The sequence below is a fragment of the Schistocerca americana genome, chromosome 2 (assembly GCF_021461395.2).
Source record: "Schistocerca americana isolate TAMUIC-IGC-003095 chromosome 2, iqSchAmer2.1, whole genome shotgun sequence".
In the NCBI taxonomy this organism is placed as follows: Eukaryota; Metazoa; Arthropoda; class Insecta; order Orthoptera; family Acrididae; genus Schistocerca; species Schistocerca americana.
In genome coordinates this window covers 34541945-34561773 of record NC_060120.1, presented here as the reverse complement: position 1 = coordinate 34561773, position 19829 = coordinate 34541945, and the positions used below count along the sequence as shown (strand labels likewise).

At 37.4% G+C, this 19829-nt stretch overlaps 1 protein-coding gene across 3 annotated transcripts in view; it reads left to right on the top strand.

Annotated features, from left to right (window-relative positions):
• The window catches only part of LOC124595842 (hexosaminidase D-like), a 232136-nt gene that overhangs the window by 178643 nt on the left and 33664 nt on the right, over positions 1–19829 (top strand). For all 3 annotated transcript variants that reach the window (XM_047134742.1, XM_047134743.1, XM_047134744.1), the window contains exon 9: positions 18515–18625. In XM_047134742.1, the coding sequence (XP_046990698.1) occupies positions 18515–18625 (111 nt within the window). The remainder of the gene's footprint in view (positions 1–18514; positions 18626–19829) is intronic.

Below are 19829 nucleotides of genomic sequence, written 5' to 3'. Positions count from 1 at the left end.
AGACCATGGGCATTGGGGATTTTGGCATAGTCAGAGCAGCAGTTATTAAAGGGTCAGGAGCTGTAGAGAGCAAATGGAGGAATTCATTGATGTCTCTGATGTGCGAGAGGAGATTGGAGGAAATAAGTTGAAGGTCTTCATCGGCAAGGGTAAAGCTTTTCTTAATGAGGGTACAGTAAACGATCACAATAGGGGTGCCATAGATGTTTGGGCTGTGGACTTATTTATTTGTTTATTTACATTTTCTTTCCATTGAGTCAGAACAATCATGTTCAAATGTGTGAGAAATACTATGGGACTTAACTGCTAAGGTTATCAGTCCCTAAGCTTACACACTATTTAACCTCAATTATCCTAAAGACAAACACACACACCCATGCCCGAGGGAGGACTCGAACCTCCGCCAGGACCAGCCGCACAGTCCATGACTGCAGCGCCTTAGACCGCACGGCCAGAACAATCATGGCTTTTGCAGATTTCAGACATAATAATATGACAAAAAATTGTATAAACAAAATATGTTACACTCCACAATAGTTGCATGTTACATCTATTTTATACATTTATTATTTTATGGGTAAAATGCACTGGTTGATATTACAACTAGTGTATCATAAGTCATTGAATGAATATAAACATTTATCTATTATAAAAGATCTAGGAGTGTTCAATAAGTTATGCAATGCATTTTTGTCTCAGGGAATTCTGTAGAAAAAAATGTGGAATTTGTTATGGGACATCATGGAATATTCCCACTTCAATTCTGATAGTTTCAAGAAGTTCTTATAGGTGGCGGTGCTATACATAGCTTTCAAAAAATGGTGTCTGTAAAGGAGGTGCATTTCAAGCAGAGGGCTGTTATTAAGTTTCTTTTTGCATAAAATCAGAGCATTACAGATATTCTTAGGCCCTTGCAGAATATCCACGGAGACCTGGCAGTGAACAAAAGCATGGTGAGTTGTTGGGCGAGGCATCTGTCATTATTTCAACAAGGTCACACAATCGTGACCAATCTTCAGTGTGCCACCTGGCCAAACACAGCTGTGACTCCTGCAATGTTCTGCTCTGAAGAAAAAGTTCCAAGCCACACCTTCAGCTGGTAATGTCACAGTGATGATCTTCTGGGACTCTGAAGGTGTTCTTCTGTGTGATCTTCTCCCTCATGGTGCAGCGATCAGCTCTGAAGTGTATTGTGCTACCCTCAGGAAATTGAAGAAATGACTCCAGTGTGTTCACCACCACAAAAATCCAGACAAATTTCTCCTTCTCCATGACAACAAAGGGCCTTACACAAGTTTGCGCACCCAAGAGGAGCTCACAAAAATTTGTTGGCTGTTCTTCCTCATCCACCCTACAACCTGGGTCCTGCACATTCCTACTTCCACCTCTTTGACCTAAGATTAGATTAGATTAGATTAGATTAGATTAGATTACTACTAGTTCCATGGATCATGAATACGATATTTCGTAATGATGTGGAACGAGTCAAATTTTCCAATACATGACATAATTAGGTTAATTTAACAACATACTTAAGTTAATATAACAACTTTATTTTTTTGTGTTTTTTTATTTTTATTTTTTTAAATATTTTTTTTTTCTTAATTTATATCTAAAAATTCCTCTATGGAGTAGAAGGAGTTGTCATTCAGAAATTCTTTTAATTTCTTCTTAAATACTTGTTGGTTATCTGTCAGACTTTTGATACTATTTGGTAAGTGACCAAAGACTTTAGTGCCAGTATAATTCACCCCTTTCTGTGCCAAAGTTAGATTTAATCTTGAATAGTGAAGATTGTCCTCTCTCCTAGTATTGTAGTTATGCACGCTGCTATTAGTTTTGAATTGGGTTTGGTTGTTAATAACAAATTTCATAAGAGAGTATATATACTGAGAAGCTACTGTGAATATCCCTAGATCCTTAAATAAATGTCTGCAGGATGATCTTGGGTGGACTCCAGCTATTATTCTGATTACACGCTTCTGTGCAATAAATACTTTATTCCTCAGTGATGAATTACCCCAAAATATGATGCCATATGAAAGCAATGAGTGAAAATAGGCGTAGTAAGCTAATTTACTAAGATGTTTATCACCAAAATTTGCAATGACCCTTATTGCATAAGTAGCTGAACTAAAACGTTTCAGCAGATCATCAATGTGTTTCTTCCAATTTAATCTCTCATCAATGGACATACCTAAAAATTTGGAATATTCTACCTTAGCTATATGCTTCTGATTAAGGTCTATATTTATTAATGGCGTCATACCATTCACTGTACGGAACTGTATGTACTGTGTCTTATCAAAATTCAGTGAGAGTCCGTTTACAAGGAACCACTTAGTAATTTTCTGAAAGACAGTATTGACAATTTCATCAGTTAATTCTTGTTTCTCAGGTGTGATTACTATACTTGTATCATCAGCAAAGAGAACTAACTTTGCCTCTTCATGAATATAGAATGGCAAGTCATTAATATATAATAAGAACAACAAAGGACCCAAGACTGACCCTTGTGGAACCCCATTCTTGATAGTTCCCCAGTTTGAGGAATGTGCTGATCTTTGCATGTTACGAGAACTACTTATTTCAACTTTCTGTACTCTTCCAGTTAGGTACGAATTAAACCATTTGTGCACTGTCCCACTCATGCCACAATACTTGAGCTTGTCTAGCAGAATTTCATGATTTACACAATCAAAAGCCTTTGAGAGATCACAAAAAATCCCAATGGCAGGTGTTCGGTTATTCAGATCATTCAAAATTTGACTGGTGAAAGCATATATGGCATTTTCTGTTGAAAAACCTTTCTGGAAACCAAACTGACATTTTGTTAGTACTTCATTTTTACAGATATGTGAAGCTACTCTTGAATACATTACTTTCTCAAAAAATTTGGATAAAGCTGTTAGAAGGGAGATTGGACGGTAATTGTTGACATCAGATCTATCCCCCTTTTTATGCAAAGGTATAACAATAGCATATTTCAGTCTATCAGGGAAAATACCCTGTTCCAGAGAGCTATTACACAGGTGGCTGAGAATCTTACTTATCTGTTGAGAACAAGCTTTTAGTATTTTGCTGGCAATGCCATCAATTCCATGTGAGTTTTTGCTTTTAAGCAAGTTTATTATTTTCCTAATTTCAGAGGGAGAAGTGGGTGAGATTTCAATTGTATCAAATTGCATAGGTATGGCTTCTTCCATTAACAGCCTAGCATCTTCTAATGAACACCTGGATCCTACCATATCCACAACATTTAGAAAATGATTATTAAAAATATTTTGAACTTCTGACTTTTTGTTTGTAAAGTTTTCATTCAATTTGATGGTAATACTGTCTTCCTCTGCTCTTGGTTGACCTGTTTCTCTTTTAATAATATTCCAAATTGTTTTAATTTTATTATCAGAGTTGCTGATTTCAGACATGATACACATACTCCTGGATTTTTTAATAACTTTTCTTAATATAACACAGTAGTTTTTATAATTTTTGATAGTTTCTGGGTCACTACTCTTTCTTGCTGTCAGATACATTTCCCTTTTCTGGTTACAAGATATGATGAATCCACTCAGCGAGAAGCAGTACATTGATGGTGGGGAGATTGTTAATGCAGCAGGACATTGGCTCTGACATCAGACAGTACGAGTGGTACCTAGCAGCCATACAGGCCCTCCCAGTAAGGTGGCATAAGACCATCACATTTAATGGAAATTGTGTTGAAAAATAGGATTCTGCAGCTAAAAGAGTGGGGAATAATGTGGCTTATTCAAATCTCCAATGAAACCAAATGCTTTCAGAAAAAAAGTGTTGCATTAGTTACTGAATGCCCTTCATAACCTACTGTTAAAATCAGTCCCCTTATATGTTCTTAAATTGTTTGGTAATTCATTAAACCAAATCAAACCATTGATGTATGGGCTCCTGTATGACATTTTTAATTTTGTTCTTTCCCCAAAGTAGTTAAATTTTATTCTGGTGTTGTGTTGTTGTCCGTCACTGCACTAGATAACTTCCATTGGGTGACTCATAAAAAATGTAAGTAATTTAAATATGTGTAAAGAATATATTATGATTGTAGAGTGGGACAACTTTGTCAAGCAGGGCAACTTTGCCACTTTTTGAATAAGAATATCTCTGGCATCCTACCGAGGTCCTGGATCATTGAATAGAGGCAAAAATGCTCTCACTGCGCTAGCCAACAGTGAACGACATATTTGGCACACGTTTTACATTTATTCATTGTTTTCTGGTTTTTGTCAGTGCTTTTTCTTTTGGCTTGAACACACATTTTTGATCTACAAAAGTCTCACACCCTGTCCTCTCATTCTAATGTAAGTGAAAACTGTTTCTTTTGCTCAATGCTGTAAATTTCTTTTCAAGAATTTTTGGGTCTCTGTGCAGATTGTTAAAATGCCGAGGCTCATTACAATCATACAGGGAGCACACAGGTATCACTGTGTTACAGATACACTCTGCAGTGATTAATAAGCAAATGAGCAGTGGAAAAGCAGCAAAAGAGTTCAATATTCCTCAGAGAACAACTGAGAACAAAGTGAAGACTCTCTGTTTAAAGATACCATGCTGTCAGACTGCACTGATCACTGAAGAGTAAGGAGAAGAAGAAGAACAAGAAGAAGAAGAAAAGGAGATTCTCGAACAAGCCCTTGTTTGTGCAGATTGTGGAATGCCTCTTGATGTCCTTGATTCAGGGGCGATTGTGAAGAATTTCTTGGATTCAGTGGGGAAGCAGATTTCACAATTCAAAAATAACTTACCTGGTAATGACTGGTACTGTTCTTTTGTGAAACGACATAAACAAACACTTTCTTTACATAAGTGCCAAAATATTTCCTAAACTATGATAAGACAAATTTGACTGATGATCCAGGGTAAAAAAAAGTTATTTCATAGGGGATGCAAAGGACTATAAATTCTACCAAAACAAGTGTTTCTTTAATGTTAGCACTTTCATTCATCATGAGAACTGCTTCACCCTTTTGGGGTCTTTATCGTCCAAAGCAGTTATGGGACATGTGGATTTTAGGAGGACCGAAAGAAACAAAATATGTCAATACAGCAAGTGGATTGTTTGATACTCTGCGGGCAAGAAATCTATCTGACCCTAAATGTTTAATAGGAGATAATCTTAGTAGCCAAGTGAATGTAAGAGTTATCAAGGCATGCAAAAACTCACAACATTCGCTTTATGGTCTTGCCCCCAGCCACTCATCTGTGTCAACCTCTGGATGTTTCAGTCTTTGCTCCCTGTAACAGGAAATGGAGAGCCATACTTACAGATTATAAGATGAGAAACTCATCTAGTTCCAAACATTTCCCAGACTGTTGGTAAAACTTCTCATTGTTTTGGATGAAGGAAAGAAAATGAAATTGAACATCATATCAAGGTTCAAGAAATGTGGCATTGTGCCACTAAATCCTGAAGAAGTTTATTCAATCCTGAAGAAGTTTATTCTACAATCCCAGATGCAGAGAGAGCTGATGATAATGGCACACCTACAAGAATTAGTGATTCACTCGTTAATGACCTTCAAGCCTGTCTCAGACATAATAGTCAGAATCCACTGAAGAGGAGAAGAAGGAAAATTGGTGTGGCACCCGGAGTAGCTGGTGATGATGAATCACACTTGATGAATTGCCAGTCTTCCAAGTACCTGTGTAATGAAACAAATTGAGGGGACTGGTAGAAGCAAGAACACTCAGAGGAATAACCATCACATCAATCAAGAATCTGACTGTGTGTTTTCTTTACATGACACATCTGACTCCGAACCTGAAGATGATGCAAAACCTATGGAAGAACTAGGTAGTTGGAAATGATCTGTTGATCTCACTTTTTGCTGTGAAGGGGATTGTAGTTCAGCCATTTGTGAACATATTGAAATTAGTGCCAGAATGGCCCAGGATCTTACAAAACTAAAGCTTGGAATTTTTGTTGTAAAAAAATTCCTGACAAAAAAAGTGTCAAGCATTTTGATGGTAAACTCATTCAGATCTATGGAGATGCGGAGTTCGAGATGTTGTATCTTTGTAAAATAGACAGGGGGAAAATTTTTGCTTCCCAGATGTGTGAGATGAAGCATCCCTGAATGTAAAAGACATTGTGTCATAATTAATAACCCTTATAATCAAAACCAAGGCAAATTTTTCTTTTCTAAAGAATACGTTAAACTATTCTTTTAACTTTTAATATTTGAATTTTGTGTTTACATTTTTGTATCACTTTCTCTTTGCATTAAAGTTTTGACATTATAATGCCACTGGATTAAAGTGTTTAATACTATTGTGTAAATTGTTTTCAATGCTCTGAACTTCTTTTTTGGTATTTTTGTTATTGATTTCCACCAATTTTAACACAGCTGGCAAGGTTACCTGGCAAACCAGGTCTGGTTTGCCAGCTAACTTTGCCAAACGTGTTTTTATTTTTTTAATATATAAATAACGAAAGTAAGTTGTCATCTGTCCATGAATTATGAAACTAGAGATCAGCACTGAAGTTTTAGGATGGTTTCAAAACCCTTTCTACATTATTAGGCAACAAATCAGGCTGAAGGAAAAAAAAATTTGGCAAAGTTGTCTCAGTTTACAGTAACTGTTTGCGTTGCACAAATACTTCACGGCATGATTCTCTACAGCCTATCCTAAATGTAAGTCTTATTCCTCATTTCTGTAAAAGCAGTAATCTTTCTAAATGGACTCAGCTGCACAGCCCCATAAGAGTTTAGAAAGGGGTAAATCGTTCCATAGTAAACTATTTTTAATGTTTTTCTAGGAACTATCAGTCTAAGGTGGGTAGGGGTATATAAACTACCCCTGACTTTTCCACATACAGAATTAATGTGGTTTGTAGTCTAGCAGTTCAGGCGCTCAGTCCGGAACCGCGGGACTGCTACGGTCGCAGGTTCGAATCCTGCCTTGGGCATGGATGTGTGTGATGTCCTTAGGTTAGTTAGGTTTAAGTAGTTCTAAGTTCTAGGGGACTGATGACCACAGATGTTAAGTCCCATAGTGCTCAGAGCCATTTGAACCATTTTGTGGTTTGTACACCACAGATTTTCATCGACATACACACCCAAAAGGTACAACTGTCTGTTTCTGTTGCTAAGATGTTACATACATTACTTACATTTATGTGGTGAGAACTGTCTATTTTAAATGCCAATAACTGAGATTTGGTGACATTCACTTTGAGGCCCTGGTCATTGAAGTATTTAATACTTTTATACCACTAGTAGCAAAAGAGTCTAACTTCGTATATTCTCTACTAGAGAATAAAATTGAGGTGTTATCTGTGTAGCATATAATATGAGAGTTATTAAGTTGTGCAATGTCGTTAGTAAATATCAGGAAGAGAAAGGGACCAAGGATTGAGGTGTGAGGAACACCTTGTGTAACTGTTCCACTGGTGGAGATGTTACATACATTACTTACATTGATGTGGTGAGAACTTCAGTGTTTTTAGAAGTAAGCTATGGTTTACTGTGTTTAATGCTTTTGTCAGGTGTAAAAATATACCTGCAGTTTGCATCCTCTTGTCCAACAGACAGTACACTTCATGGAAGAACTGTGTAACTGCTGTGGTCATGCTTACCCCTTTTTTGTGCTGGGACTCTATAAGAAGTTTGTGTTTTGTGTAAGAGGCACTAAGCTGGGACAGGCGAATATCTTACTAAAGGCTGTAATTAATGCATGGTCTATAGTTAGAAACATCTTCCTTACTTCCCTCTATATGTACTGGTTTCACAACATTCATTTTTAGAACAGCTGGATACATGTTTTCTCTATTGCTGCAATTAACAAGGTAGGTAATAGGTTCTGATATTTCTTTTAAGCAACCCGTAGTAATTGCACTGGATATGCCATCCCATACAGATGAAAACTTTTTCTTTAGAATGTGTATTACCTTTGCCAACTTCCTACTTATTTACCTCCATAAATTCAAAGTTAGTACACTGGGTGAGATGGCATGAGGTCTCAACTTTTGCCTTTACAATAGGGATTGGTTGGCCAGTAGTCACAGTATTACCGTCATGTCTTACGCTGAAAGGTTCCATATTCATTATGGTATTTATCAATTAACTCCCAGGATGTTTTACTTATATTATCAGAGTGCGCTATTCATTTTCTATTAGTCTGATTCTTAAGGTTTGTAACTTCAGTTTAATGTTTTATTTTTTTCTTTGAATGATTGTATTTTCCCTTAAAGATCTTCGATTAGTAGCTTCATAAAGCAGGTTTAGATTGTATATAATTGGCATGAGCCTAATCAGATTTGGTAGGAGCTTCAGTCTAGGATTACTTCCATTTTGGCGATGCTTAACTACCTTTTGGATTTCCCTGACAGGGTAGCAACAGTCATAATGTCTCAAAAGGGTTGTCTGGAATCTATTCCATTTGTTGTCAGACCCTTTCACCTAAATCATCGACTCTCACTTTTCCTCTGCCAGTTTATATTTAAAGCCATTAATATTTGATCTATTCAGAGTTTGTTTCTGCAGAATGATCTTTGTTGTTTGTGGTGCAGCTAAATTTATGTGTGTAAATCATATGTCATCACCTGACAAAAGTGGAGAGTGATGAAAATCTAGGCTACTGTGATTTATTTTATCTATAATACATTGCTGATATTAGAATATCTACTATAGCGGAGCATGTGTCCATTACTGTAGTGTCTGAGCTTACTATATTTACAAGATTATATGAGCTTAATACTTCAATGAGCTTCAGATTTACTGTACTATTAGAATTTGCATGTATATGAAATTGCCAAATATACCAAGGTCATTAGGGCCAGTCTGGCCAACTACCCTAGAAAGTCTGTCCGTAAAACACTTTACATCTGCATTTGGTGGGTGATACATCCCAGTCACTTTATGCTTAGCTAACTTCAGATCATTACCGTGGAGCACACCTGCCATTTCAAATTGACCTTCTTCGGTATGGTGTTCAACAAAAGGTATTTTTTCAACTGCTGTTTGTTTATTAACATAAACTGCCCCACCACCACCTTTATGGCAATGCCTGCAATAACTATTTATTAATAGGTAACATTGTAATCTGTGATATATTATTTCGCTCAATTTTAGTCCATATGTCCACATGTGGTTAGTGTTCCTCTATGAGTATCTGCAATAAACCTACTTTGTGTCTGAGATATTGAACATTTAAATGCATCATCTGTAATTGTGCGTCTTGTAGATTTAACACTTTTCACGCATCACATTTATTTACGTTACAGTTTTTACAATAATCTGCAGCTTTAACTGGGTCTTTAGAACTGTTTTGCAATGGCTGGTCACTTATTTTATAGTATGGATTTTCTTCAAGTGAAATGGATTCAGACACATCTGAACTACATCCCTGGATACTAGTGTGGTGATCCTTTATCCTAAAACAGCCTCATGCTTGTAATCTAAAGCAATAGGATCCTCTTCTTTAATAGGTTTGTCCCACAGTTCACTTAACTGGGAAACTGGCTTGGAGGTTCCTTTCGTGTTTAAGTGCAGTCCATGGCTTGTGTATTCAGCACAGTTCTTTTTGCTTGGTTCTAACAAATCATACAATCTTTTTAGCTAAAGAATTGCAGAATTATATTTCCTTATTAACACACGACCATTGTGACAGATCATGCCACACCGGCACAGCGTTGAGGTTTTATTAATACCCCCGCTAAATTTTCATGGAAGTGCTTGTATTGGTAACTAATTTAGGAAGCTGATCCATTTCACTTGCAACTGCTGCTTTTAACATTTGCTTGGAATATTCTTGACCACAAGGGTGACCATTGCATCAGTTCACTCAATAATTTTTGGTTCTTGTTGGTATGTCATTTCCTTTTCCCATCCCCAAAGGAGATCATCATTGAACATCAGATCTAGGCTGTTTCACATCAAACTGGCCTACCTGTATGACCACTTCTGCAAATCCATTGACCTGAAAAATAATTATGTAACCTTTCATGAATGCAATTTTGCGGATAAAAGATTCTCTCATTGAGCTGTTAATGGTCAAATACAAACCTACAGTATTTCCAGATATATTTCATCACTCATAGCTGTATGGAAAAGGAGTGAACCAGCAAATGGAATGTGCAGTAGGCCCATGCCAATCTGTTACCCTTTGACACCCATGCAACTTTCCAACAAAAACATTCTTCCTCATCCAGTAATGATAATTATGTCTGTTGACAAAGCTGACAGTTTGAAAGGCAGCATCATCTGACCACAATACATAGTTAAGCAGTCCTGGTTTTCATCATGCCAGAGCCAAAGTAGTGTCAGCAAGCTCCATTCCACAGTTATAATATTAAGGGAAAAATCATTAAATATAATATGGCTTCCGTTCATTGGAGAAAAGGTCATTTTTCAAAATGGTTCTGATCATATAAATATTTAGGTCACATTTGTGATAACCTTGACACAGTGACTTGTGTAGGCTCTGTGTATGGGACTTGTTAACAGTAACAACATTGCCATCTCTTCTGAACAAGTCATGATCTCCTTGTATCTGTAACATTGCCTATTGTTAGCATCTCTCAGTGATACTGTGTAGTTGTTTTTTGCATCTAACATGAACTGCATATTCAGCTCTCCTCCACATATTATAAGTACCACAGATCCCCAAATCTCAGAGACTGCAAAAAACTGTAGTGATTGTGCATGTCTCATTCGATTAGAGGCAATATGAATGAACAGATAAAGTTTCTGACTGATACAGCGACAATACCGGTACAAATCACATGTTATCAGCCCATAATGATATGAAACAGATCTTATGCTATCTACACACTTATACTTTGGTATTTTGAAAAGGACTGCAAAAGTCTAGGAATAGAGATCACTGACAGGCTAAGAATGTCATGAGGAATGGAGCAGTGTAAGTACATTATTTCTGGAGCATATTTCAAAATTAACTGCCATCTAGAAATGATGAACATGTGATCTAAGATGGAATAGTGTTATCAATTGGCTAAATCGAACAATGGAAAATCCAGGATGGAATATAACAATATAATGAAAAGGATAGTTGCTACTTACCATACAACAGAGATGCTGAGTCACAGAAAGGCTCAACAAAAAGACTGTCAGAAAGACTTTCCAACAGCCTTTTTGTTGTGACATGTGATTTGGTACCGGTATTATCGCTGTACTAGTCAGACTTATTTGTTCATTCATATTGCTTTTAATCAAATGAGACATGCACGATCACTGCAGTTTTTTGCAGTCTCCTCAAGCTGATGGAGTGTAACAATATAATGAAAAGGGAAGTTGCTACTCACCATATAGCAGAAATGCTGAGTCACAGAAAGGAACAACAGAAAGACTGCGAGAAAAAATTCCAACAGTCTTTTTGTTGTGCCTTTCTGCGACTCAGCATTTCCGCTGTATGATGAGTAGCAGCTATCCTTTTCATTATATTATTATAAATTGGCTTAAGTACATTATAGTACTTATTGTCAAATATAATTACCATTCTCACGAAAGTAACAAATTATAACACAAAGGTTTGTCAATGGTTCTGTGCTAGAAGCTGAGGTGCAAGAGAACATTGGATAGTACCTACTGTAGTTCCAACAAAATATTATGTTCATATCCATATCCTTTGGACGTTAACAGTGTAGGACAGATTGCTACTTACCATAATAAAGAAATGTGAAGTTGCAGACAGGCACAGATTAGATTAATACTAGTTCCATGGATCATGAATACGATATTTCGTAATGATGTGGAACGAGTCAAATTTTCCAATACATGACATAATTAAGTTAATTTAACAACATACTTAAGTTAGTATAACAACTTTTTATTTTTTTGTGTTTTTTTTATTTTTTTATTTTTTAAATATTTTTTTTTTGTTTTTTTTTTCTTAATTTATATCTAAAAATTCCTCTATGGAGTAGAAGGAGTTGTCATTCAGAAGTTCTTTTAATTTCTTCTTAAATACTTGTTGGTTATCTGTCAGACTTTTGATTCTATTTGGTAAGTGACCAAAGACTTTAGTGCCAGTATAATTCACCCCTTTCTGTGCCAAAGTTAGATTTAATCTTGAATAGTGAAGATCATCCTTTCTCCTAGTGTTGTAGTTATGCACACTGCTATTACTTTTGAATTGGGTTTGGTTGTTAATAACAAATTTCATAAGAGAGTATATATACTGAGAAGCTACTGTGAATATCCCTAGATCCTTAAATAAATGTCTGCAGGATGATCTTGGGTGGACTCCAGCTATTATTCTGATTACACGCTTTTGTGCAATAAATACTTTTTTCCTCAGTGATGAATTACCCCAGAATATGATGCCATATGAAAGCAATGAGTGAAAATAGGCGTAGTAAGCTAATTTACTAAGATGTTTATCACCAAAATTTGCAATGACCCTTATTGCATAAGTAGCTGAACTAAAACGTTTCAGCAGATCATCAATATGTTTCTTCCAATTTAATCTCTCATCAATGGACACACCTAAAAATTTGGAATATTCTACCTTAGCTATATGCTTCTGATTAAGGTCTATATTTATTAATGGCGTCATACCATTCACTGTACGGAACTGTATGTACTGTGTCTTATCAAAATTCAGTGAGAGTCCGTTTACAAGGAACCACTTAGTAATTTTCTGAAAGACAGTATTGACAATTTCATTGGTTAATTCTTGTTTGTCAGGTGTGATTACTATACTTGTATCATCAGCAAAGAGAACTAACTTTGCCTCTTCATGAATATAGAATGGCAAGTCATTAATATATATTAAGAACAACAAAGGACCCAAGACTGACCCTTGTGGAACCCCATTCTTGATAGTTCCCCAGTTTGAGGAATTTGCTGATCTTTGCATGTTATGAGAACTACTTATTTCAACTTTCTGCACTCTTCCAGTTAGGTACGAATTAAACCATTTGTGCACTGTCCCACTCATGCCACAATACTTGAGCTTGTCTAGCAGAATTTCATGATTTACACAATCAAAAGCCTTTAAGTGATCACAAAAAATCCCAGTGGGTGGTGTTCGGTTATTCAGATCATTCAAAATTTGATTGGTGAAAGCATATATGGCATTTTCTGTTGAAAAACCTTTCTGGAAACCAAACTGACATTTTGTTAGTACTTCATTTTTACAGATATGTGAAGCTACTCTTGAATACATTACTTTCTCAAAAATTTTGGATAAAGCTGTTAGAAGGGAGATTGGACGGTAATTGTTGACATCAGATCTATCCCCCCTTTTTATGCAAAGGTATAACAATAGCATATTTCAGTCTATCAGGGAAAATGCCCTGTTCCAGAGAGCTATTACACAGGTGGCTGAGAATCTTACTTATCTGTTGAGAACAAGCTTTTAGTATTTTGCTGGCAATGCCATCAATTCCATGTGAGTTTTTGCTTTTAAGCAAGTTTATTATTTTCCTAATTTCAGAGGGAGAAGTGGGTGAGATTTCAATTGTATCAAATTGCATAGGTATGGCTTCTTCCATTAACAGCATAGCATCTTCTAATGAACACCTGGATCCGACTATATCCACAACATTTAGAAAATGATTATTAAAAATATTTTCAACTTCTGACTTTTTGTTCGTAAAGTTTTCATTCAATTTGATGGTAATACTGTCTTCCTCTGCTCTTGGTTGACCTGTTTCTCTTTTAATGATATTCCAAATTGTTTTAATTTTATTATCAGAGTTGCTGATTTCAGACATGATACACATACTCCTGGATTTTTTAATAACTTTTCTTAATATAACACAGTAGTTTTTATAATGTATGATAGTTTCTGGGTCACTACTCTTTCTTGCTGTCAGATACATTTCCCTTTCCGGTTACAAGATATTTTTATACCCTTAGTAAGCCATGGTTTGTTACAAGGTTTCTTACGAGTATATTTAACTATTTTCTTGGGGAAGCAGTTTTCAAATGCATTTACAAAAACGTCATGAAATAAATTATATTTTAAATTGGTATCAGGTTCACAGTACACCTCATCCCAGTCTAACTGCTGTAGGCTTTCCCTGAAATTTGCGATTGTTAAATCGTTGACTGAACGTACTACTTTGGAGGACTGTTTAGTATTGCTGAATGGAGCTATGTCATATATTGTAACTAGCTGTGCACCATGATCAGAAAGACCATTCTCAACAGGCTGAGCATTTATCTGGTTAAACTTATCTTGATCTATAAAGAAGTTATGTATCAGTGAGCTGCTATCCTTTACCACCCGAGTAGGAAAATCAATAACGGGTGTCAAATTGAAAGAACCGAGTAATACTTCAAAGTCATTTTTCCTATTACCCTCTTTCAGAGAATCTACACTGAAGTCCCCACAAATAATAATTTGCTTCCCCCTGTCTGACAGATAGCACAACAAGGAGTCCAAATTTTTCAGAAATAGATGAAAATTTCCTGATGGGGACCTATATACAGTTACAATTATAAATGTGCCTTTATTTAATTTAAGCTCACAGGCACATGCTTCTATATGTTTCTGTACACAAAACTTTTTTGTTTCTATACTTTTTGCACAATGATAACTTCTGACATATATGGCAACTCCTCCTTTCTCCATATTTTCTCTCGTTACATGTGCAGAGAGCTTATATCCACTTACATTTACCTTATCCATATCAGTAACAATGTGATGCTCAGACAGGCGTAGTATATCTATTTCATCCTCAGCTTCTAAATCTTCTAAAAAAACCAGAAGCTCATCTATTTTATTCTTTAAACTCCCAATATTTTGATGAAATATACTCACATTATTTTAATTATACTTTTATGAGAACCTTTCCTTATTCTAACATTTGCAGTACTCTCCTGTCTGAGTTTCTCATTGTGCTTAGGCCTAGTTCCTATATCAGTGGTCACATGGTGTTCAGAGAGGCAGATTATGTCAGCTGGGTTGGGTGACTTTAATTCATCAATGCAATTACCTAGGACTGAGATACAACTTGGTGGAGATAAAATTTCTGGTGATTGGTGAAAATTTATAATTGACAGCTGTGATTGGTGATCCAATGTGCTAGAATTGTGCTGTTTAATTTCTTTCCTAAACTGAAGATTTGATTCAATCCTGACCTCTCGTAGAACTTGACATCTTTCTGTCTTGCCTATCCTAAAAAAGGTGCTGCTCCAACACCCGTAACCACTGGTATTTTACCATTCATGGCAGTGCCTCCCCCCCTTAAATTTCCTGCTATTACCCCAGCCAGTTTCCCCTTCCCTTTCCTGTTGAGATGTAGGCCGTGCCTGGTATAGTCCCACCTACTGAGTGAATCAACAGGAACCACACCAATATGAGCCCCCGCACCCGACCCAAGCAGCCGTTCCAACTCCAAATTAACTCTCCCAACAGAAGAGTTCAAATGAGGCCAGTCATGGCGTCTCAGGACAGATACAAATTCAACATTGGTGTGTCTCGATGCCGACGCAATCTTTACCAGGTCACACTCTATACTGTACCCAGGACGTCTGTCGATGCTGTTCCCTGGCCCTCCCACAATAACCACGGTGTCTTCCCTGGTAAATCCTTTACAGAGTGAACCTAAATCCTCTGTCACCTGATCCAGACTAGCACTTGGTTTGAAAAAATTTGTGACCTGGTGTTCTGGTCCTAATTCCTCCTGCAGAAGTTGGCCTACACCTCTGGCATGAGAACTGCCTAACAACAAAACCTTCTTCCTTTTCGATGACTTTCCTACATTCTTTTTCAATTTCCTATTGAAAGTTTGTTGTGTCCTGTCTACACCTACCTCTGCTTGAGGCCCATCAGTTTCTAACTGAAGCAACAGGTCAAACTTATTTTTGACATTCACCACAAAACTGTCAGACTTAGTTCTAGGCCTGTTCCTTCTGCTACCTGTTGCCACTTCCCACCTCTCTTTGCCCTTCTCTCTCCTTAACCTGCCCAGATCTTCCCTAGCCTGATCTAGCTCAGCCTGAAGGGCAGCAATTTTCCCCTCCTGTTCCACTATCTTCCTATCTCTGCTGCAAATCCTACATAACCACTGATGAGCCTGATCCACTTTCCCAACACCCACGCCACTGCAGTCCCCCCAGTGAAAAAAACTACTGCATCCATCACACCAAACCCCGGAACTAACAATTCTACGGCAAGTCAGACACTTCTCTCTCATGGCAAAAATAATACTTTAGCTAGAATAAAGCAATTAAATTACCGAAAATCAAAAAAGACGTTACAAGAAATTAAGCCTATTCACAAATGTATATAAGCAAGTTTCTGATTTAAAATTCCGCTGTTTTTCTGAGATCTGTATTAAAACAATGAAGGTATATGCTATTTATTATATATTTCACTCGATGGAATGAAAAAAGGACAATTAAACGAGATACTTTAACTTTGATTCTCCAAAAATGTTACGAGAATTAGGCCTGTAAACAAATGTATGTAAGCAAGTTTCTGATATAAAGTTACGCTGTTTTTCTGAAATCTGTATTAAAACAATGAAGTTATATGCTATTTACAGTAGTTTACTTATTTGTTACCGAGAAACTAGTTAAATTACCGTGAAACAAGAAACAAACATGTTTACAAAATTTAAGCCTGAGCGTGACTTCACGAAGTTACGATCTTTTCGTGTTTTCTGAAAAAATACGCAAAGAAAAGTCAAACCTTTAACAGCAAGACTAAACGATACACTAATGCACGTATTTAATTTGTTGTCGGCGTTAAACTAAATTATGTCCCTGTCTAAATCACTTAACTTTCTGGAAATGGTTTCTGGCATCACTTACTCGGCGGCCATCTTGGAACATATCATGCTTCAGCTTGGACGTAGCTTTACACTCACATAAAGCTTACGGCCACAGCCTTCATTGGTAACAAACACATGCGCGCCCACACAAACACAAGAGGAAGCACACCTCATACACACACGACCGCCAACTCCAGTACCGCAGGCCGGAATGCAACTATCATGTGGGATGCAAGCAGCAATCTGGAGGGGGGGGGGGCAGGGAAGGGGAAGGGATAGCAGTGTATGTGTAGAGAGAGAGAGAGAGAGAGAGAGAGAGAGAGAGAGAGAGAGAGAGAGAGAGAGAGAGGCAAACACTGTCTGGTGAAGTGTTGTGTGTGTTAGCAATTGTGATGCTTTGATCACAGATCACAGCTCTTTATTATTTAATTTGTTAGTTATTTGTATGTGCAGTGGCCCATAATTGGAATGTTTCACTGTGGTAATGAAAGTGTCTTTATGTATGCAAATATGACACACCTCCTCAGTGTTACATACATTTTCTCTTTGCTGCTTGTAATTAGAAGACATTGGCTGGTCACATTGATCTTATCCCACAAATATTCCACCAGTAATGTAATGGCACTACAAGAATAGCAGTCTCTGCCCTAGTCATTCACAAGAGGAATGTAGTTGAGTGTTATCTTGTTAGGTTATTATTGAGCAGCCCAGTGAACATATATGTATGATGACTATGAGGTACTGGTAGTTGTTGAAAGAATTCACAGTATGTAGCATCCGACAAGGATGCCCATACCCAGGGGCAAGCACCCCCTCCCCCCCCCCCCTTTCCCCAGCTCTGAGGGAAAGGAATAAATATATTTTAGCCAGGTTTTCTTCTTTCAGCAAAATTATTTAAAAATCAGTATTACACAGGTTTTTAATAGGTTCAGAAATGGAACTTTCTTATGGCTATTTACAAGTTGCCATTTATCTTCCAAAATATTAAAAATATTTCATTCATATCCCTCTGTTAGGGCCCCACCCTCTCCCGCACAAACCATCATGTGGGCACCCAAGATTGATGTTATTAAAAAATGCACCATGCTATCACACCATCAGTCATCAAATATTACACTAAAATAAACATGATTTTGCCATTGTAATTGTAGTTAAAAGTATGGTTGTAAGTGTAGTGTCCTCATTGTAGTTTATGGCATCTATAATTCAGCATTAAATATCCACGCGCATTTTATTGAGTGACTACCAGGAGAGATCCAACATCATTGAATATCCAACACAGACCTGGCATTTGTGAGCCCTTCCAGCAGCAGTGGGTTCTATGAGAAAGAGATAGAGTAAATGTCCCACCCTTACTTCAATATATTCTTTGGTCTTTGTCCTTTCAAGACAATGCTTGATCACATATTGTCAGGAATGTACAGTGATTCTCCACAACTTAAAGTAATATACTTAATTTCATGGCTAACGTGTCTATAACCACATTGCTGGTTGAAGATGTAAGAGATTCTGGCCTGCCATAATGCCTCAAGAATCTATGAATTGAAATTGTAATAGACTTACAGACGGTATCCTGAGAACACATTCAGTGACTTGTAGCTCTTACTGGAGCTCATCATGCCACTTCAAAATACCGATCACATAGCTTTTTGTCTGTCAGTCTGCATAGCTTGCAATAAGTGTGTGTGTGTGTGTGTGTGTGTGTGTGTGTGTGTGTGTGTGTGTGTGTGTGTGTGGGAAAGGAAGGGGGGGGGGTCATTTTAATATTAATAGTTATTTTATTTGTTTCAGACCGCAACCAGTACCACAACAATTGTCATTCCCTGGATGGAAGGTTCGTGTTGGCGTTGAGTGGTTCATGAACCTTCGTGTCAAGTACCGGAACATTGTTGATAGTGAACAGTTAGTATATATTCATATGAACCTTCCAAGTACTACATTAATTATTTGCATGCCCCTGCACCATATCTTTTATCCTTCACAGTGATGTGGTATGTGTCAGTCAATTAACAACTGAAATACATTTTCTCAATGAAAAGTGTGGTACCAAGATGATAATTTACAAGACTGACTTTTGCATTAATCTTTATTGACTCTTTTAATTAGATGTAATTCCATCTGCAAAAACAGATACTCGCAAAATTGTCATTCTACCACATGTTCAGAAATTCCTCTAGGGAGAAGGAAGAGATATAGTAATGGAACGTGCTTCACAGAAATATGGTAATGGAAAGTAATTGGCAGGATATGAATGAAGTAAAAGTAACAATTCACCATGTACTTTTGAGGCACTAGGTCAATGAAAAACATGGGAACAAGGCTGAGAATGTTACTGAACTTTTGGGTGATTCCTCCTTCACAGCTGACAGAATCATATACACCTGCATAACTATATTGTGCCGGCACTGCAGCTCAACTGGGTTGAAGGGTTGTAACGGGTGGACTGGGCAAGAGGAGAAATGAGGTGGGAAGTAGGAGGGAGAATTAAAGGGAATGAATGGGGTCTAACAGCTGGATTTCACTGTGGCGCAGGGACGGGAAGTTGTGCATAGTGCACAATAATATGGAGAACTGGATTGGGTGTGGGATATAGAAGAGATAAAGCGGAAGGCTGCAGAGAGGAGGCTGTAAATGCAAATGAGTGAAGTGGGAGGTCAGGGAAACTCATGGCGAGAATATAGTAAAGTTGCCCCAATTCAGCATGATGATAGAGGTGGATGGCCCTTAGCATCCAGTTCACGGGAGTAGTCAGAGGAATGGGAGCATGTGCAGATACGCCATTAGAAACAGTGTTTGCATGACAAGTAACACTTTAGGACCCATAGAAAGAATTGTGTGTAGTATGCCCCTCGCTTCTGGACATCACGATAGATAGCCATAGTCCTGTCAAAGGATATGATTAGTTGTTGCACTCTGAGCTGATACTGTGTAATGCGGAGGAAGCGGGAGGAGGGTGCTTTCTCCTTTCAGCTGGTATGTGGGTGTGGATAAGGTGTAGGAGATCTGATTGCAGATTAGGTTTAGAATGTAGAACCTTTCCATAGAAGCCGATGGATTGCTGGGCAGGGGATTGCTCATCACTGCTTGCTACCTCTCCATCCAATCC